Source organism: Rhynchophorus ferrugineus, unplaced genomic scaffold (genome assembly GCF_030347505.1).
Source record: "Rhynchophorus ferrugineus isolate W39M unplaced genomic scaffold, kcgeb_rfMv2 rfM2, whole genome shotgun sequence".
NCBI classification, from domain to species: Eukaryota; Metazoa; Arthropoda; class Insecta; order Coleoptera; family Curculionidae; genus Rhynchophorus; species Rhynchophorus ferrugineus.
Genome location: NW_027472581.1, coordinates 80,514,633 through 80,537,993, shown reverse-complemented (window position 1 = coordinate 80,537,993; position 23,361 = coordinate 80,514,633). Strand labels below are relative to the sequence as shown.

The 23,361-nt window shown below is 32.0% G+C and overlaps 1 protein-coding gene across 1 annotated transcript in view; it reads left to right on the top strand.

Annotated features, from left to right (window-relative positions):
* Positions 1–17,096, top strand: part of LOC143191409 (homeobox protein unc-42) — a 37,036-nt gene extending 19,940 nt beyond the window's left edge. The window contains exons 4-6 of the mRNA XM_076396467.1: positions 2,188–2,364; positions 11,933–12,029; positions 16,902–17,096. Coding sequence (XP_076252582.1) covers positions 2,188–2,364; positions 11,933–12,029; positions 16,902–17,008 — 381 coding nt within the window. The 3' untranslated portion in view covers positions 17,009–17,096. The remainder of the gene's footprint in view (positions 1–2,187; positions 2,365–11,932; positions 12,030–16,901) is intronic.
* Positions 17,097–23,361: the final 6,265 nt, after the last annotated feature.

Here is a 23,361-nt window from a genome sequence, read left to right as displayed (position 1 = left end):
TACCGACAGAGTTTACGGTTTAGAACAATGTATTTCACTTCAAAGTTATGAAGATTTCTATAAACAGTAATAAAAAAAGAAAACAATAACCAAGAGTAACAAATGACAGAAAAGAATAATAGAAAATGTGTTCCAAGATAAACTCAACTCATAATCTCAAATATAATATTCACCGTATTTTTACTATTTTGATGCTTACTAATGGTTTCAAGTTAACATGATAATACCGACAATATTTTATTATTTTATTTATTTGTAATGAAATGATTATAACTCAGGAAAATACAGCATTAAACAGAAGAGATCATCTCCAGCAGGTCTCTAAATTCTATAGGCTTCTATTATCTACTACGTATATTTTTGCAAAACTGTACATCAAGAGACTTTGGGTTTTGTAATAATTATGGAATTATTGAACAAATACATATTTTAGAATATTAAGTATGGAGATTAATGCTAAAATAATTTTTAAATAACCATTGTATATAGTAAAAATGTCTCTTCACTGAATCGATATATCCCAAACAGATAGCAAACTATAAAAATAACTGCCATAGTAAAAACTGATTTCAACTTAAATGCATTTTTTTAACTTTCTATGTATATTTATAATATATAATGTTAATATAATAATTATATAATATAATTTTGTACACTAATATAATTTTATACCACACATTATATACAGTGGACAGTTAAACTAATATGAACACAATACAATATAGTACATCTTGTTACATGTTAACAACACAGCTGTAAATAAAGCGAAGCGTATATATTACGTAGTTGCATGCACTACCATGATAAAATCAACAGCAGAACTCAACACTCACTTAAGTAATATTTCATAGAAAAGCTGTGATTGCGAAATTGCGAAGGGAAGCCAATGTTGAGCTACGAAAGAAGTGGTACAACGATCAAAAACCATGTGAACACTTGATGACTGGAGGAATGTGATATGGTCCGATGAATCATCGTTTATAGTGTTCCTCCAAACGGCCGGGATTATGTATGGGTTGGTCATCTCATTCACATAACAAGCCGGATGACAGCAAGTGAATATCTCGACATTTTCAATGATGAAATTCCTACTATGGCTAACAAATTTCTGCTGAACACTATCATATGCATAAGACGATAATGCACCCATACACTCGGCTAAACAGGTTCTGTTTGGGTTTGAGGAATCTCAGATTATCATCAAACGTCTTTTCTGTCCAGCACAATATCCAGACCTCAACATAATTGTAGACTTCCATCTCTAACATCATAGAAAAAACTGACGGATATTTTGATACATAAATGGGGTAACATCCCGTTATTTTTAGAATTTCTTAAAATAATTTGAACATATGTGTAAATTATTAGTAATAGAGTACCTTGCTCGTTCTCGAACTCATTTTGGACCGAACACAGCAACGCCTCGACAATTCAGAACACTATAATGTCAAGTTTAAATAAAAGAATAACGATATATCGATATATCACAATGAATGAAACATGGATCAACTATTGCATACTTAAGTCAAAAAGATCGTCAGCTGAATGGATGGTAGCAGGTAATAAATGTTCAAGGCAACTAAAAACAAATCCTATTATAACATAGACATTGAAAAGGTTAGGAAGAAACTTATTGAAAGAGAGTATGTTGAGTGAGTTGAGTTGAGTCAGCTCTTTTTCATATAACATCATAAAAATAAAAATTCTGTTCATCCGGATCGTGTGACGTTGTTTGAAACAAGTGATAATGAAAAGGAGTAACGACTAGCGAATTTTATGTTATAGAGACAGCCATTTCTGTTTCTATATCAGTCAATGTTTATTAAATTTTAAGCTATTTAAAATTCGCTGGTAGCTTCGTTCGGTTTCAGCTGCCAATTCTTCACCACGACGTAATTTTACAACAGCGTGTATTTTTTAATTAATTAGAAAATATACAATTTCCAATATCTTCAAAGTCTACCTTACCAACTTTATTTACATATATATTTTACATACATAACCTACATACATATATTTTAACACAAATTAAAGAGTATCTGTAGTTTGGCATTATTATTTTTAACAATAACTCACAATGGCTTATAATTAACAGATAACAATTATAGATATATATAGACAATAATTGACAACAATACATATGTTTATTAACAACAACTTATATTAATAACAAAATAATATTCTCAGGTTTGGTTCCAAAACCGCAGAGCTAAGTATCGAAAACAAGAGAAACAGCTCCAGAAAGCTCTGGCGCCAAGTGTTCTACCAGGTTGTAATGGAGCTATGATGAGGAATATATATCCAGGAGCAGCAAGAGGATACCAACCATATCCACACCCAACCGCAATTAATAGATATCCACAGGTAAGAACCACAGAAACAAACTAAACATTCATATTTATTTAATATAACATGTCATCTAAAAACACTCGACTTTCTAATGGTGTATATTTTTATTTTATAATAACATTTCATTTTTATTGCAACAAGAATTATTGATACTAGAGTTCTATTACACGTAACTACTTTATATAATTCAACACAAATGGAAATATATATTTATAATACTAATAAAATACACTAAACTACACTAAAAACATTGAGGATAGAACCTTGAATAAGCTTTGCTGTTTTTACGAATATAGCCTTAAAAATATAGATTTATTATTAGGGAGTTAGTATTAATCAACCATTAGTTTATAATAATTATTTAGGAGTAAAAGTGCTTCATCGTCATATTTATAACCATATATAAATACACATTTCAGCCATAGATTCAACAAATCAAAGAAAACAACGGTGGTATATACATTCGATAAGATAGAAGTGTTAATTTCATTGTCAACAATTGACCATAATATTGTCAATGATACTTTCACTTATCATTAATTCACTAAAAGTGCGTTTTAACACTTATTTCTCCTTATTTTGCATCTTAAGTAAATGGGATATGATACTCATATTATATTTCAGAGGTAATTTTGAATTTGAATAGACCATTCGCATTTTCAGTACAAATATAGATTAAGAAAGGTAATTGGAACTGCATCTACAAATTTATTTACACATAGTTCGTCTACAAATCATGAAAGTCATGAAGTTTATGATGAAGTTGATCGTGAATTCTCAATATAGATGGTAATAGTAATAATTAAGTAGGTTCAATGTTAAATCGATGACAACTAAAATATCAAAGAGATCCGCAAGATGTACATGTATACATTTATATATATTTTATCAAATAAACTGGGTTCAGCAGAATAGGGCCTATTACCTACAAGGGATTATTGCGAAGGGATTTTTACCTATATCCCGTCCAATAAAACAGGCGTGATGACGTCGAATATACGTCACTTGCAGTTTGTAAAAATATAAAATTTGTTTTACACTGGGAGCGGATTTTTCCTTCTCATTTTACCCTAGTTAAAACAAACAGAGCGTATCAGATGCGTATCCGTGTCTTCTTTTCTCCCTTTGTCTTTTCCTGACTGTTCGAACCATTCCATTACATATATATTCTATTAAATGAAATGTTTTCAAAAGAACAGGCTTTTTATGGGAATAGCAGAATACTGTATCTTTTCTAAGTCAAGAAATAAAAATTAAAAGAAAAGCTCTTTAATTAGCACAATATTCCCATTTATATAATAGAAGAATAAATAAGAATACCGAGATTATCCCTTTCCGTATTGTTTCTCTTTCTCTTTCTCCAATTATTTGAACCGCCCCATCGCAAACATGCAACAACATTTTCAATGGAATAGACAGTTGGTCGGAATAATAGAATACCGTATTACCTACGTCAACTTTTCTAAGTGCAAATACAAAAAGTAAAACGAAAACTCATTAACTAGTAAAATTTTTCCACTTATATAAGAAAAACAATAATTAAGAATACGGAGGTTATCCCTGTCCCTATCTTTTTCTCTCTTTTTATCCGATTGTTTGAACCACTGCTTCCCATAAATATTTTAGCAAATGGAATGTCTTCAGGAGAATAAACTTTTGGTGGGTATAAGAGAATACTGTATTACCTACATATTTCTTTCTAATCGCAAATAGAAACATTAAAAGAAAAATTTTTTAATTAGCACAATTTTCTCGCTTAAATCAAAAACAACAATTAAGAATGTGGAGATTATCCCTCTCAGTATCATTCTTTCCTTTTCTCTTTGTTTGATTGTTCGAATCACGCCATCGCATACAACTTTTGCCAAATGAAATGTTTTCAAGGGAATAAACAGTTAGTGGGAATAACAGAATATTGTAATACATACATTTTCACTAAATGACTTTAACTTTTCCCGCTTATATAGTAGAACAATAATTAAGATTACCGATATTATCCCTCTCCCATTATCTTTCTTTGATTATTCGAAACATACCATCGTATACGACTTTTGCCAAATGAAATGTTTTCAAGGGACATAGACAGTTGGTTGAAATAACAGAATACTGTTTTATTTACGTCATCTTTTCTAAACTCAAAAACAAAAATTCAAAGAAGAACTCCTTGATTAACACATTTTTTCTACTTAAATAAATGAACAATGATTAAGAAATCGGGCATTATCCCTCACCGTATCTTCTATTCTCTTTATCTTTTTCCAAACGTTTAAACTGCACTATCGTATGCATCCTTTACCAAATAAAATATTTTCAGAATGTGAACAGAATACTGTATTACCTGTATCATCTTTTCTGCAGTGCAAGTGCTAATGCAAAAATTAAAATGAAAAACTCCTTAATTAGCACAATTCTGTGGCTTATATAAAAGAAGAATAATTGAGAATACGGAGATTATCCCTCTCCGTATCATCGTCTCGTCCTTTCTGTTTCTCTGACGGTCTGAACCGCAGCGTCGCGTAAAAACAAGTACTTTTTCGCGTCGAATTTTAACGGTTCTCTCCGAGCGTTCGTCCTCGTGAATCGGACGGCGTCGTTTGCATAATTAATTAACAGGACCGACTGCTGCTTTCGCGTCGTGGCCGCGTCCACGATCACGACCCCTTGAAACCGACGTCCCCAACGCCAATTACCCCAAATAATATGACGGTCTCGCGTAAAGCATTTCACCTTAAGTCGATTTGCATACCTTTCGGTGTGGCGCCGCCGACGCCAGAACGTCCTGCCGTCGCCCGGCAGGATATGCGGTCCTGCTAAACTAATTGCCAAGTAACCTACCGGGCCTCAGCCGATTAACCCTAACGGTGTTACCTGCAGCTTAGTTTAATTCGCGTTTAATTGCAAAATTTGCACGCTATTATGTGACTCTCGGAAATAAACCAGATTTTTGTGTATTTCTTTTCGTTTTTTCGTAAAAAATGTCTCGATTAAATGCCGATTCATTGTCTTGCATTGTGACGAAACGTACAACTGAATTAATATCCATTTAACACACAACAAAAGCTGCAATCCTTCCAATAAAACATCCAGTACACGTCATCAACACCATCGAACGTATAGCCAAATTCAATTTATAAAAACGTAAAATGCCTTTTAAATTGTTAGAATTCTACGTTGCGCGTCCTTGGACAATTTTTGAACAGGACTTTGGACGGTCTTGGAAGTGATCAATTTGAATGAAATGAGTCGGCGGCTTCAGTACTAGAAGAGGATGAAGAGAGTAACAAAATTGTTGGCGAATAATTTAATTGTAGCAAATAGGCTGAAACTTGATGGACTTGAGGATTTCCAATCGATATAAGTCTGAAAAGAACCCTATTTAAAATAATTAAAATAAATAGGTCCGACTCAACGATTAAAAAGCTTCCAAAGTTTTCCAACCAAATGATAAAGTATCTGGAATTGATGATATTTCACCTAGGTTAATGAAAGAGTTTGAGACTGAAGCATTTTTCGGGAAGTTGCTCGAATAATTATACTTAAAAACCTGACAAACTGGCAAAACAAGTTGGATTTTACAGGCCTATTCCGCTGCTCCCTGCGATATCAAAATTATTTGGGAAACTGTTAATACGTATTAAACGATTTATAGAAGGGCCAGATTTCCAGTTTGGCTTTCGAAATCACTACTAGATAATCGACCGAGTGCACAAAGTTACAGCGGTTGTTGAAAAGGTATCTGAAGAAAAGAAATACTGCTCTGCACTATTCCTGGGCGCCCCACATGCTTTAGATCAGATATGGCATTTGGGAATAATCTACAAAATGAGCAAATTGTTTCCGCGGAATTACTGTCGACTGGTGAAATCGTATCTTTCTAATAGATAATTTAAAGCCTCGCCTGATGAAGTATTCTCAACCCTTCAACACAACCTATTTCGGCTGGAGTTCCACAAGGTAGTATCTGTAACAAAAGAAACAATATTTGACATTATATATAACATTTGCTGACGACATGTTATCATGGCTAACGATATATCTCTACCTAAGTTTGCAGGAACTAGTCAATAAGATGTACTAGGGATTGTAAAATACAGCTTATTAGCTCCAATCTGTCCATGTTAATTTTATGTTGCGGCAAAATAAAAAAATACCTAATTATATTAGTAATGGATACCAAATTCCTCAAGCAGAATTAGCTAAATATCTCCGCATACAACTCAATGGTAGGTTAAATTGAAAGCATCATATTATACAAAAGTCAGAGCAAATTAGACTCAAAATCAAAGCAACTGTACTGGTTAATCGGAAGATACTCTCCACTTGACCTGGTGCAAAATGGGATGCAAATATGGGGTTGTATTAAAACATCAAAACATGTAATACATCAACAAAGTTCTACGACTATTTACCAATGCTTATCGCTACGTAGCCAACGAAGAGCTACCCGATGACCTCGAAATTAAATAGATATAAGAAACGATCCAAGATATCGACATGAAACATGAAACAAGTTTGCTAAATCACAGCAACGTGGAAGCAATACAGCTACTGGACAATACGCAGGAAATCAGATGATTGAAGCGAACCAAAACACATGAACTTGTTTAGTCTAAAAGTGCATATTTATACTTAAATTTGGTTTCACTAGTCTAGTTTTATTTTAATTTGATAAACACATACTGATGTATTAATCCCGTATATGCCTTTCTTGTGTATTAATGCAAGTATAACAGAACAGTAGAAATAAATTAATTTGTATTTTAATATTATACTAAGCATATTTGGTGACCGATGTTTACTCTACAGAGTCTAAAAATGTGAGACGCTTCACGATTTTACATGTCATCTTTGTATCGTTCCAATTATATTATATGTACGGCCGAAGCGAGTACTACCCTTATGTATTATTGGCCAATAAAATTTGAATGAAAAACTAAATTTAATTTCTGAAACATATTTTATAAAATTTAATTAACCAATTAAATCATTAAAATTATTATTAATAATTAATAATTTAATTAATAAAATACTTTTATAAAGTATCAACAATTTAAATATAACATAAATTGTATAACGCACAATGCGACGTTTATGTCACTACCATAGACCAATAGAGATGCAACTCAATAGGGGACTCTAGCGTAAGTTTTGCTTTGCCCAACATCCAGAGGGCACCATAATGGGACATTCAAGTAATTTGATCGGTTAATTTAAATTTCCATTATAGGCACCTGTATGAAAAATATTTCACTATGAAGACATTTGATTGGCTCTTTATTAATCTTTAGCACATGACAGCCTTGATGTCATGTTTAATTGACCAATGAAATGTAAATAAAAAACAATTTTTTTCTGAAATAAATTTATTAAATAATTTAATTAAATATAAATATAGTAATTAAAAATAAATACATATAAATACAATCTATAACAATAAATATAAATATGTAATGTAAATTTATCTACAAAATATAAATATAATATAAAAATAAATATATCTATAAAATATAAATATTATATACATATATATAAAACCATAAGCAAAAACATGGTACATTGCGAATCAAAATTATCTCGTCTCTTTCCTTTTTCATATTAGTTTAGTGTCATCAATTTAATAGAATCTATCAGAGTTCTGTCTTTTAGTTTTCTTATACTAAAAGCAAACTTTAAGTCTTTCTCTTTTAATATTCTGTTCACCAGTTTTACTCAAAACTATATAGCACACCTTGTGTGTTAGCACATATATAGCACACCTTAATATTTTATCCGATCATTATGGAATGTAAAATTGAAGAGTTTTAAATTTACTTTTTTTTTAATATTTGCAAAAATTTTGTTTTATTATCGACGTGTCAAAATCGCTGAATAAAATAGGACATAACTCAAAGATCTACTGACAGTATAATAAAACAATTTTGTTGGAGTCTGGGGCACGAGCTATTGTCTTGCCTCTATAAAATCAGTCTCAATTTGTGGGCCTACTGCATTATTCATGTAAACAAAAATCACACATTATTTCTTTTTTCAAAAGTTTTACTAAATAGCCTGAGATGTACACTATGGTACAACGTAAAACTTTACTTGATCTTATAGGAAAATCTGCAACTGAAGTTATAGAGTCAAGTAATTAACGGTAAGAATTAGCAGAAAGGGGTGTACTAGATAAATTAATATAAACTTTACCATTACCTTCTGGAGTTTGTTCAAATGTCGATGCTTCAAACACCTTAGTTGTGGGCTTGGAACGATGGAAATAGGCACTACAAACATAGTAAGAGAGTTTAGAAACTAACGGTAACAATTATGAACAGAAATGTGCCTCCTTCAATTTACCTTCTATATCATTTTCATTTTAATCCACTACCATTTGTACATATTCTGGGCTTGTGACACAACACATCCTAGAACGGGAATGAATTTCGACTACCGACTTGTATACACTAATAAAATAAAATAATAATTTAATTTATAAACGTTATAAAAAGCTAACCACACTGTTCTCTATATAAGGCACATTGAAAATGGCGTACAAAAGAAATAAACTAACCATAGAATGAAATGAACCAATCAGATCTCGTCGCGGTTTTTAGCAGTAGCGAATAAAACAAGTAATATGTTAAAAGTAGCGACATCTACATGTTGGACGTCGCGAAATATTTCGCCAAAATTTCCTATATCTCTATAGTCACTACAAACAAATATTAACAATTCTAAATCATATAAAGAATAATATACTTTCATATGTCATAAAATGAAAAATAAAAACATTACGGAAAACCTGTTTTATGACGATCAAATCGGCAATAATTGATCTGTACTCTTGCTATGAAGTTAGCCGTAAACAGTAGACTTTTCAAAAGCGCAAATAACATTTTAACCTGCAATTGGTAAACTAGGTTCATAAATCGCACAATGCGAATTGAACATAAAAACCTTTTGTTGCGATTGCCTTTTTTATTCGGGTTGTAAATTGCTTATGTGTGTGTGTTATTTTTAATATTTCTGATATCTGAAAAGTACCTGTAATATTTTGACGATGTTTAGGCAGAATATCATTTGCCGTCTTCATTTCTTGCTTTCTTTTCTTTTCTTTTCTTTTCTTTCGTTTCATGAGCTGAACTCACTACAAAACTTGATGACGTGATTATAGAGTAATGATTCTGGATTTAATTCTGGTAGCGCCATCTATGTGTGAGGCCGAGGACTTTTCAATTGACCTGTTAGTAACAAAACGCAAACAGATTGAACTAAAACTAAACCAAACGTATTGGCTTATAGGGCGTAAAACTAAATTACCATTAGATAACGAAGTTTTGCTCTATAAGTCAATACTTCAAAATGCACTCAGCAAACAGTTAAATGTGCGCGATGACAGTGATTCCTAGTGCGTAGGCCCAAACGCAAACTACCATACGAACTGATTAATAGACACATAAAGTGAAATTTAATAATCTCTAGAACAAGTTAGAATAGCCTTTGTAATAAGTTAGAATAGACTTCAAAATAAGTTAGAATAGTGTCTAGAATAAGATTTAGATTATAAGTTGTACAGCAGATCACTTACTGAAGCGATCTTCTACCTGTCAGGATAATTATATTATAGAACGGAAATCGTATAATAATACGTATTGCCCACGGGTAGATTGTTGAAGTTCTAAGAGATTATTTTTAAAAAATCTTAAAATTAATTAATAAAATATCCAAGTAATGGGAAACTCCAGATAGTTGCAGCCAAACAACATGGAAATCCCTATTTCAATTTGTTCAATACAAGCATGAAATGCAGTTAAAATCCAAATCCAATAAGTCCATGTGTAGAATCTTCACATGTACTACCGTGACTATATTTTTTAACCTTTAATAGTACCGTATATCAATTTTGATTATCTGGTGGGATAGGTATCCAGAAAACAGATTTACCCATGTTTCAATACTTTTAGCGTTACTTTTATGCTTTGTACCTGTTGATTTCAATCGTTTTGTTTACTGAATATTATATGTATCTTTACGAGTCAATAAATCTAGTATCTCCAAATTGCCACTGCGTAACTTATTTCGGATTTCATATTGGACAACAGTTTCGCTGCAACCACATTTTTATCTGACTTTAATAGAAATATCTAACTCAAGTCATTTTCATGCCCCATATGTGTTTTAATTTATTCTATTTCACATTCTCTTCATTTTATATCAACCATTCGGGCAATAAGAATTTATTTTAAGTATTCAGACAAACTATGACTAAAATATAATGAATTTGGTATAGAAAATTTTAATGGATACGCACCTAGATGGAATAACCATCATATATCTCTCCATCGAAGAAAATAACTACTGAGTCTCGCATGAAGGAGCATTTTCAACACTTAAACCTATTTCGTCTCGAGTTCTATGAGGTAGTGTCTTGAGACCATTTCTAAATCTCTTCTAAACTGCTGATATCCCAACAACAAAAGAAACAGTACTTGGAACATTTGCTGACGACACAGTTATAACGGCAAAAGATGTGTCTCTGTCTAAGGCTATAGAAAAAGTACAAGTAGCCACCAACAAGATCTACAAATGGGCTAGACATTGGAAAATACAGCTTAATAGCACCAAATCTGTCCATGTTAAAATTAATTATATCACACTGGTAGACGGATGCCCGATTGCTCAAGCAGAATCGGCTAAATACAATACCTCGGAATATATCTCAATGGTAAGTTAAACTAAAAACATTATGTGAGACAAAATGCACAGCAAATTAGACTCAAAGTCAAACAACTGTTCTGATTAGTCAACTCAACTTCTCTAACTCACCTTGATCTAAAATCAGAAAAATTGGTTTATCAGTCAATTATAAAGCCCATTTGGACCTATGGGGTGCAAATATGCGGTATATCGCTACGTAACTAACGAAGAGCTGCACCATGACCTTGGAATTAAATGGATACACGAAGTGATTCAAAATTTTGCTCTAAAACATGAAATATGTTAAGGTCGTAAAATCACAGTAACTTGGAAGCAATACAAGTACTGGACAACACGCAGGAAATCAGAAGATTGAAGCGAACCAAACCACACGAACTAGTTAGTAATATACAGTAGTAATAAATTAATTTGTAAATTAAGATTGTACTAAGCATATCAAATGTAAGATGTAATTAATAAAAAAATATATGTCTCTTCAGATTAGAAGTATTAAAAAAGCTTTTTGACCATATTCAAAAATCGATGATCGATCGAAAATATGTATAGTAAAAGGAACAATAAACTTTAAACAACAAAATGGCCACTGTAGATCATTCGATTCTACCTCTCGATGGCAATATTGCAGAATCAGGCTGAAGTTTACCAAATGCCAGCTTGATTCTCCAAAATTATCCGCTACTATGAGGCTAAAAAATCAAAGGATTAAAAACAGAAAAATATACTCGTTGATATAAACACTTGTTAAATTCTAAACTGTTTATCCATAATATATAATTTAATAGTTATATGAAGGCAGAGAATTAACCGACGATAACTTATTTAACCAATCCTAAATTTAAAAAATGACGGCATGGCGTACCTTTTAAAAATTATATTTCTTTTTCAGATGACTACTAGCTCATATCCAGGCATGGGTCAGTCATTTTCGATGACACATACTACGAATATGACCTCCGTGGCGGGAATGAGACAAGAAGCAATGGGTAAGACTTATGCCCACAGTCCAAGAAAATATCCTTTCCTCTTTTTCTTGATTTCTTGACCGATATATTGATATATAGTCTACTCAAAATAACAGTGAAAACATGTCATCAAAATGTATAATGTATTGTCTATCCCAAAGTGTAAATACGTTTTAAAATCACCCGTTATTTTGTCTTCTCAATTTATTCTAGTTAAAAAGAGACAGCATTGCCTGATACATTCGAATATTTAAACGAATCAAGTTTCAAGCAATGTAACCAAGTAATGTATTTTATTTTCATTAGAGAACATTTCTTTTCTGTGTTTTATTATCAAACCATTCTCCTCAGTTTCTTCTGTTGTTACTAGTATACGTTTTTCTTGATAAAATTAGATTTAGTCACTGCTTTCGCTCTAATGTATTTGCCATATCTGCAAAAGAGTTACTGTTCATTCTCTCCTCGTACATTTTAACCAAATACTCATATATATTATGAACAGTTACACATATATCTACACACATAAATCTTTAACACTCTATAATACGATTTTATGCAGTTATCCTGTATTAATTGTATACTCCCCTTTAGTTATTTCCACTCTCATCACTCTATCTTAGTATTGTCAACACTAAATCATAATACCACATTCAGAAAGTTTCATTCACTCAATGTCACATTCTGAGTTAATATTCAAGTCAATAACTAAGCTGTTAATATCTAATGTTTTCAATGTCAATGTCTTCTTCTCTGTGTCTGGTGGAGTTCATCCAAACCGAAGGGTGTAGAGAGTTATATATAGAGAGGAAGACGTTACACTCTGTGGCCATATTATTCAGTCATCTAATTCACTGCGTGTCTTTTTTCAGACCAATTTCTAAAAATGTAAATTACATAAAACACAATAACATTATCATGATCAAAAACGTGATATACTTCATTCTTTAACATGGTATTTTCAAAACTTAATGTATATTTTGCAAACCGACCTTTAATTACGGCCTTTGACAACAACTTGTTGGGATCTTTTTATTCGTAACAGGTGGAACAATATATCTGCAATGGATTATTAACTAATATTATTAACTAATGTTCCATTTTGAAATGCCTGTATCAGAATAGAAGTGATAACTTATATCCCACGGCATATCATTTATTTCAGACTATTCATTTGACCTCGGCATTTTCAACCAGAGTAATCAAAAATATTAAGCAGCGATTTGTAATTTATCAAAACAAGCAAAGCTCTAAAACAACGTTTACTGGTTTATAACCTCTTATAACTGATGTTTTGAAGAATTTTGCAGACATTTGACAATCGACCTACTTTTGCAGGCTGATTCGGTTACATGTTCGAACTTATGACAAAGCATTGTATCTCTTTCTAACTAGAATAAAATGAGAGAAGTTCGCTGATACTTTGGATAGACTATATTTGTAGACTGACCTTTCTGAAAAAAATATCATTAATTTAAAAATATATCGAAAACAGAAAGTTTGCTTAAAAAGTATAGTTATTACTAAAATATATTATCAATCCATCGCTCTCAATAAAACGGACGTTCCATCAATTAATGTGTTGATTATGACATTACGAAAAAAAATAATAGAAAAACTGACTGCTTGAACAGGGTTTTGCCTTTTAGTTCGTGTTTATACCGGATAAAATTTCTCCCAAAAATAAAAAAAGATTAAATTACGCTGAAGGAAATTAGACAGTTTCCGGCAAGAAACTCAGAAATTGCAGGGCGCCTCCTTAAGATGACAATTTCCTGCCATCTAAGATCGCTTTGGTCACGGTCGGGGGATGAGGAAAATATCTTTTGAGGTTAACACCGATTCCCATCTGCAGCAACGTCCCTAATGTAATTTAATATTAATTTTAAAAAATTAACTTATATTTTTGTTTCAATGTCCTATATATATAATTTATATTATATTATATATATATATATATATATATATATATATATAGCGTGGTTAAATAACAGTCTAGCTCCGGAGAAACACCGCGTGCGCACAAGGTTTTGAGTTTGCAAAGTTGCCAGATGTTCAAAATTATACGTACATTTGAAGAATATAATATAAATAGAATAAATTGTCTTAAATCCACAAGTTAACCTAATATTTCTGTAGAGACTGAAGTTAAAATGTTTTTATATATTTCCTGAAGATATTCTCTTATAAACGTATTTCATTTTAATATAATTTTGAAACGGAAAAAAGAGAAAATAGAACACGTAATTAATTATCTCGTACTCGTACTTGAAGAGTATAGAAAGGAAAAGAAGAACATATATGGTAGCAAATATAATTTATTTTTCAATATATATTATACATAAAAATCTTCAAGCGAGCCAAATAATGTTTCTTGTTCAATTTTAATGCTATAGATTGATTATATGACCAACGAGCTACGATCACATGAGATATACTCAGATAAAAGACATCGAGACATATTTATCTATAGTTTTACTTTTGCAGGGTCAATTATGCCTAAAATATAAAAAATTCGATATATAATTAAATCCAATTTGCAAAATTAAAATTAAAATTAATTAAAATAGATAGGCACCTGGGTAGAATGTTCTCATATGTCAGTTTAGACTTAAAGTGTTCTAATAGCTTTTTGACAATATTCACAAAACGATGATTTATCCATTACTGCCTACCATTTATAATTAAAACATGAACAGTACAAGAACAGATAAACTATAGATAAATCTTAACCTTACAAAACAGAGCTCCTACCACCACCGGGGTTAAATCCAAGATGGCGCTAATTTAATTAAGTAATATTTTGTATTCAACTTCGCGATTGCTTGTAACCTTGAATAATCAGGCGAAAACTAACGAAGTTTACCGAATACGGATTCGTCAAAACTCTCAGATAGCGCCAGTCTCTAACAGGGGTGTGCAACTCCAATAGTAAGTAGTAAGGCAAAGTTTTGCTTAGTTCAAGCATTGGCGGCGCTGACAACTTGAATTTGATTGATTAGTTTAAAATAGTTATGTAGAAACCCGTAAGAAAAATGCTTTGCTTTGATTGCTGCTGCTGCCATTTCGCCTGATTACTTTGTGACGTCACATTTATTGGCCAATAGTATTTAAATGAAAATCAAATTTATTTTTAAAATTAATTTATTAAAATAAAATCCTATACAAATATACATAAGTGTAAATAATATAAATATATATATATATATATATATATATATATAAACAAAACGCAAAAAATAAATTCTAGGCAACGCCTTCCCATATTTGTTTAGTGCCATCAATTTTATGGGATCTATTAGAGTTCTAACTTATCTTGATATATTGAAGGTAAACTTTAAATACTTCCCTGTTGATATTGCATTAACTTCATTAAACCAAAAATACAATCACACTTCATAATAACTTTTAAAATTTGGTCTTGAAAATCATTATGGATTGGACAGTTGAAACACTAAAAATGTATGTGTTTTTTGAAGATATTTAGATTTTAGATACATACTTAATATAGAATGTAGACACATATTGCATGTTGTCTCTTTTTCAGAAGTTTTGTTAAATAGGCTAAAATAAGACTAAAATACAATATTAGACTCTTGTTTTTCTCAGAGCAAAGTTCTCTTGAACTGAAAATATAGACTCAACTGGTGATTTAACAACCTCAAGTGGTACTAGATGTTAAAAAAGAATATAAGTTATCGAACATGTTCATCTTCTTCACAATTTTCTCCGAGACAATGATGTGAAAAAATTGAAGTGACGATGTGCCCTTTTAAAGATTTCTCGAACATACTAGGTGAAGGATGCTGTTTCTACCTCCATGACCTCTAATAGATCCAACAAAATTCTTTAAGAAACCTTGGTTAAGATTTGTTAAACAAATGTAGTTATTTGTAAATTTAGGCAAAATAGATTTCTTTAAGGTAATAAATCCCCTAAAAGTAGCAATTAAATTTTTAATAGCTCTACTATAAATTTATTGAACACTGATTGTTCTAAAAAGTTAAAGTATTACAAATATTTTAGGGATATTTTAGAATTAAAAGTAGTATTTATTTATCTTAATTATTACCTTCTTGTAAGACTTCTTTATATAGAGATATCATACTGACAGCATACGGACAACTTGGTAGATTAATTGAATTTTATTACTACTAACATCTTCATAAGTAGGTTTTGATTTTCTGTAAACAAACAATATATAAACAAACATCTAGTAGATAGATAATGTTATATGTATCTGATAAAAACAATGTTGGATATGCATTTACCCTAATACCTGTTCGTGTGGAACGTGAAGGAAGGATAATTATAAATTTTTCACTAAAATGTCCGTGACAGACACCATGACGTTGATATATTTGGAAATTTTTGGAAAGGAGCGAGATCATTCTTTGGGAAATGATGTCTAATTTTCGTAGTAGATTTTTACCGTAGATTGTACACTACATCTTTCACTACACTGACGCATTGTCATCAATTTTTATATTATTACTCCATAATAACTAATGTAAAACAGAAAATATACACAACGTAAAACGAAGATTTCTTGATCTAAATAGAAACCAAAACCTTCAAACAACAAACTTAAAAATGGACGCCCATAAAAAATGCTGACTTCACACAATTTGATCGACCAATCACGTTCCATGTTAGTAGCGGCACCAGGAATTTAAACTAGCCAATCACAATTTGCAATCGCAGCGCTACCGTTGATTGAACTAAACAAAACATTTCCCCAACATCGCCTATACCGTGAAATTTCTATTTTTTCTATGGTCTCTAAAGAGTGAAAAAGAGTTTGGTTAATGTCAAGAGTGTGAGAATGGTTTATATCGCAAAGATAAACAAATATCTAATCTAATATTTTTATTTTTTGTTTTTTTTTGTCAACAGGTATGAGTGCCGAAGACGAGTGGTACAACAAAAGTTTATCAGCTTTGCGGATGAACTCTACGCATCATCCTAATTTAGCAGCACCCATGTTACAGTATCAGACGTAATGATAATCGTTCTAAACTGTTAGTTCAATGCGAATTACATCTTATAATTTCGTTTCAACAGATATTATACACCATTATTTTTCGGATCTCTACCTCAAAAAAAACTTTAACTAATCTTATGCAACCCATCAGTCACCAACGTTAACACTATTAATTACCAAGGATTATAAGATGTAGCCGTGTCATGGCGCATTCGCCCGATCATAATAGTTTTAATTTATATTTTGTGATATTTTTGAATTTAACATTTATTTATTAATTATACAACGATTTTATAATATCAAATATATGAAATATACTTTTCCATTATTCAAACTGTATTTACTTAGTTCTGGTCCTTTCTGTTATGTGAGTGTTGTTGAAATTAAATTTAAGTTCTTATTATGTGGCAAAATTTAAAAAAGTTCTTTTTTGAAATCTAGCCCTTATTTAGTTAAGAAATTTATATTGTAAAAGAAATTTTCTAATTATAAGCATATTATTTGTTTACAAAGGTTGTAAAATACATACTGTAATATTTACATTTTCTTTCCAATATTATAGAATGTTTGTTTTCCATTTAGCAAGTATTGTTCTCTAGTACCTAAAATTCAATATCTACTGTACATTAGAAAATTACATTTTGATATAAACTTAATAAGAGTTACGGGAAATGTGAACGTAAATTTAATGTGCCATATCTATTGTAATTGCATTGTGTGACGGTATTTTAGATTTATAAAAAAATACGTTTTATGTTATGTAAAGTTATGTAAATATATTGATGAAGTAATAAAAGATGTAACTATTGAATAGATTTATTAATATGTACCTCAGTGCACTAATATTATTAATTTTATGTGTCAATAAACAATTATAATATAATTATTATACTCTATCCAAAGAAGTTTTGAACATACGTCATCAAAATGTTTAAAGTATTGCCTACCGCATTTTGAAAATTCGTTTTAGAACCAGGCAATATCTTCCTTCTCATTTTATTGTAGTTAAAAAGAGCCGCAATGCTGATAAATTCGAACGCGTAACCCAACTAGTCTGACAAAGTCGTCTGGTTCTCAATAAGAAACCGGCAAACATTGTTTTAATGCTTTGCTTGTTTTGATAAATTTCAAATCTCTGCTTATTATTATCCTGATTGAAAATTCCGAAGCCAGACAGAATAGATGGCGTCTCTAATAAGTTACTTTGAACAGGGACGAGATAATGGAGGCCCCCTCTTGCCAGTAACATACGTTAGAGAGGTAAGCATTTTTACTGTTAAATATTAACTTGCCGCGATTTATCATTATTCAAAATGTTTGTAGCATGTTGCAACTACAGCTTATATAATAATACTAATATTAGTATGGATAGTGTCACTGAAATATCTGAAAAAATTAAAAATATAATCTTGAATTCACCGAAAAAAACCCGTCCTCTATCAGAGATTACATATATAAAAACAATGAGTAGTTTTTCTAAATTATTAGTCTGAAGACTATCGAAAAGGTCTAATGGAACTTCCGGATATTGCTTTAAAAAAAAAACTTTTATACGAATAATATACGAGAAGAATATTTTATACAAAAAAAAGAAATATAAAGTATATAATAAAATGAAGGAAGACTTATTATTTCAATTTACGTACTTAGATGAGACATGGATATTTCAGAATGGGGCCAATATAAACAATGGTCACTCATGGCAAGATGATAATAAAAGTAGTTTTATGACAACAAAAGCTAATGGAACAAGGTAAACAATCGATTAGGTTTTATTACTCATAACATTTATTAATAATTCATTGCAGATATATTGTACTTCATGCTGGAAACAGGGATGATTAATAACCCCTTTGATTTGGATGGAGTCGATCAGACATATCGAAGAAAAAATTGACAAATAATGGCATTGTGAATAAATGTTAGATAGATTGCAAATTAACAGTTTAGTTATTCGCTTGAATAAGTTTTTCTGAATATGATATTATACAACGCTGCAAGTTTCTAAGACAAGGGGATGAGAGTGGAAACAACTAAAGGTGAGTATATAATTAATAAATGATAACTGTAGGAAATGTTATTATAGAGTGTAAAAGATTTATGTGCACAGATATATGCGTAATTGTTCAGAATATACATGAAAATTTGGTTAAAAATTTGTGAGGAGAGGAAAATGTTAACTGTTTCGAAGATATGGCAAATGTATTAAGGAGAATGCTGTGATAAAATCTAGTTCTATCAAGAAAGTTGTATACAGATATTAAGAACAAACTAAAGATAAATACAGTGATATCAAAATATTTTTACAAGGAAACACTGCACCGAATGACAGATGAACTAAGCGTAAAAAGTAAATAAAAGGTCAATCGAAAAGTCCCCGGCCTAACACATATTTTTTAGTTAATACAAACGCTCAAAAGAGACGTGTATAAATTTGACAGCTGTCGGATCATTAGTTTGTGAACTATAGCACTTTAAGTGAAGCAAATTTTGTTATTGTGAAAAAAATGGATAAAAAGGAATTTCGCGTGTTGATAAAATATTGCTTTTTGAAGGACAAAAATACAGTTGAAGCAGAAACTTGGCTTGATGCCGAGTTTGAGGTTGATATCGACAAAAATATTAAAAAATCCACAAAATGATTTTGAATGACCGTAAATTGACATTGAATGAAATAGGAGATACTCTAAAAATAACAACTGAACATGTACATGATATGCATTCATGAACTTTTGACCAAAAATAACGACGAGTTGATGATTCGGAGCAGTGTTTAAAGATGATCAACCGTAATAAACCTGAGTTTTTGCGTCGATATATGGCAATGGATGAAACATGGCTCCAGCATTTCACTCCGAAGTCAATTTTCAATCGACAGTCATCCGAGTGGACTGCACACGATGAACCAAAGCGTGGAAAAACGCAACAGTCGACTAGCAAGGTTATGGCGTCTGTATTTTGGGATGCGCATGAAATAATTTTCATTAACTACCTTGAAAAAGGAAGCACAATCAACAGCAACTATTACATAGCGTTATTGGACCGTTTGAAGAACGAAATCGCCGAAAAACGGCCGCATTTGAAGAAAAAGAAAGTGCTGCTTCACCAAGACAATGCGCCGTGTCACAAGTCAATAAAAACGATGGCAAAAAAAATGAATTAGGCTTCGAATTACTTCCTCATCCACCATATTCTCCACATCTGGCCACCAGCAGCTATCTGCTGTTCTTAGATCTCAAAAAATGATCGCTGGGAAAAAATGTTAGTCCAATGAAGAGGTGATCGCCGAAACTGAGGCCTATTTTGAAGCAAAGGACAAATCGTGCTACAAAAATGTTATCGAAAAGTTGGAAGGTCGCTATAATCTAAAAAAATGTGTTTTACTATAGTAGGCCGGGTACTTTTCAATTGATCTATTATGCTCTCTAATGAAAGTAAAATATTTTTCTTGGATATACAATTATATATATATATACATATATATACATATATACATATATATATATATATATATATATATATATATATATATATATATATATATATATATCATATATATATATATATATATATATATATATATATATATATATACATGTCAAAGCCAAACCGAACAAAAATAAAAGTTAATACGGCAACATTGCAAGGTTTTAACGTCACAACTTTAGATGACGCATGTTCAATACTTTAGATAGACAGAGTGATAGATAGCTAGATTGGCAGTACTGAGCGCAAACTTAGGGCTCGGTCTCGCGCTGCCGCATGAGCTTACCCATCACCCCGCTATTGGACAGTCCACGTCTTCAGGACTTTCTCATTACCCAGAACATCAATCGTCCTTCTTATTTACAAGTTCTCGACGAGTTTCATGCGGACCATCGTTCTGCAATCGAAATGCCTTGCTTTAGAGTCTTAAAGAAAACATACTGTAAGAGATATCAGGAATCTCTCCTGGAATCCGAACTAATTCCAAAGATGGATCGACCTGACCAAATCGAGCTGTGTCGAAGCTAACTCGAGTCGTCCACTTTGCCCATCAGAATTCATCATTTGAGCTTCCATATCATCCAAACTCTCAATATGATCGAGTTCCTGAAAGCATCAAGTCGCAGACACGACACGAGAATTGTTTTTACCGTAAAGCTCGTACCACCCTCGAATCGCCAGACAAAAAGGAGACCAATAGGGTGAAACTGGAAGTGAGGGATGCAGTCAAATCCTGGAGATCTGAGAAATACAACTCATTTCTAGCGGACCAAAGATGGCGATGGCACTCTATATTTCTAGAGACTTTCTTAAAGTCTCGTAGGGAAGGCATATAACGTCATCCCCCCTCTGAAGTCAGCGAAGACAGAAAGTTTCGCAGTCACCGACCTCGAAAAGGTCGAGCTCCTCGCGAAAACCTGTAAGACCCAGATGGAACACCTCCCTCCTGCTTCAAATATAAACGTCACTGAAAACGACGAAATCACCAGGGAAGCTTACTCCGTTCACTCTCAAGTGCCCAGTAAAAAGGAGCCAAGTCTTTGCCTTCTGATAACATCCATCAGCCTATTATATTCCATCGCCAAGCTTGATGAAAGAGCAATTATTTATGCTCTTAAGGATTTTACAAAGACAAAAAATATCATTCCAGATGAGCAATACGGGTTCCGTGCCAAGCTTTTAACCGACGTGCAAGACCTGGAGTGGTCCTCTTGGATCAAACCAAAGCCTTCGACAAGATTTGGCACGAAGGCTTAGTGGCCAAATGCATTCGGTTAGGTCTACCCGATGACATAACCGCTCTGGTATAATATTCTTTTCCAGTTGAAGATTAAAGATATTCTCTCCAGTCGGAAAACCATCGACGCAGAAATTCCACAAGGCTCCCCCCGGTACCCGTTTTATTTAATATTTTCCTTTCAGATATACTTAGAAGACCACAAGTTGAAGCGACTTTTTACGCAGACGACTCTGATTACTTTGCTTCTTCAATAGTAGCACCGCGTAGCCAAGGCAGACTCCGGAATCAACTCGATAAAATGGTCCGGTGATTAATAAATTACTAGAGATTGTAAGTGAATTCGCACCGAGTATTTCGTGTCATAAAATCGGGGACGCCTAAATTCCATGGTCACAAGGAGCCACCTATATCGATCTTCTCTTCGATCAGGTGGAATTCCCAGATTCAAAGATCCCTCCAGAAAAGTCAACGTATTGTCAATCTGCTGTTCCCACTCATCAACCGGCTGGTTCGATCAATCGTTTTATACGACTCCAGTGTCTACCTTAAATGCATATAACATAGTCAAGTGGAACGTCTTCAAGTTTTTCAGAACTAAATTCTCAGGAGAACAATCAGTGCCTCCTGGTTCGTCAGGAATAATGAAATTCATAGAGAAACAGATGTCCTTCTAGATCACAATTTTATATCCGGGCTCCACTCGAGATATTCCTCCACTCTTCGTCTTTCGGATAATAGATGCATTACCGAGTTGGCCTAAATTTTAATCCGATAACTTGTGTGGTCTAGTTTATTTTATTAAAACTCAATTTCCAACAGAAATAAAAGTATTTAACAACTAATGTATAACACAATGTGGAAAAGACAAAGGACTTGAACTTTCTTTTATGACTTTTCAAATTTGACTCATTTTCACAACATTTTGCTGTTATTTTTAAAAAAGGCTCTGGAGTGACGAGAAGCTCAAATCTCCAAACGCTATTCCCAACTACAAGAGCGCGCGAAATTAAAATTACATACCACTATACCACATATTAAATGAATTGTGAGAAGATGCTGATTTTACATATACAAGAGATTCTACCAACAAACAGCAAAAGGGATTTATTAGATATTATTCAGTAATTTTTAAAGATAAATTTAAAGACAAAAAGATTGACAAATTAATTATACGTGATACCTTACATGTTGTTTTATTTTCTCTTTCTCCTATTAACTTAGAAATAAAATATAAACTTAAAATAATAGACAGTAAACTTAGTTAAATTTGAACTTGTATTTCAAGTGAGATTTTATATTAACTCGTATATTCCGGAATATATATTATACTCTTCAAGTATACGAATAACTTACAAAAACTATTTTATTTATATTATACTTTTCAAATATGCGTATAATTTTCAACAACTGACAATGTTGTAAACTCAAACCCTTGTGCGCACGCAGGTATACTCCAGAAAAAGACTATTGTCTGTCTTATCTCGACTTCATCGTAAAATATATAAAATTCTCAATTTTTTTTAAATTGATAGAGTACGCTCTATATTCTATAGTTTGGAACGTACCCTATGGCTAGACGATTGGGAGTATGGTCGACCATAGAGCATAGTCTATTAAAAGTTTATTAGTATGTGTGTCATCGAAAT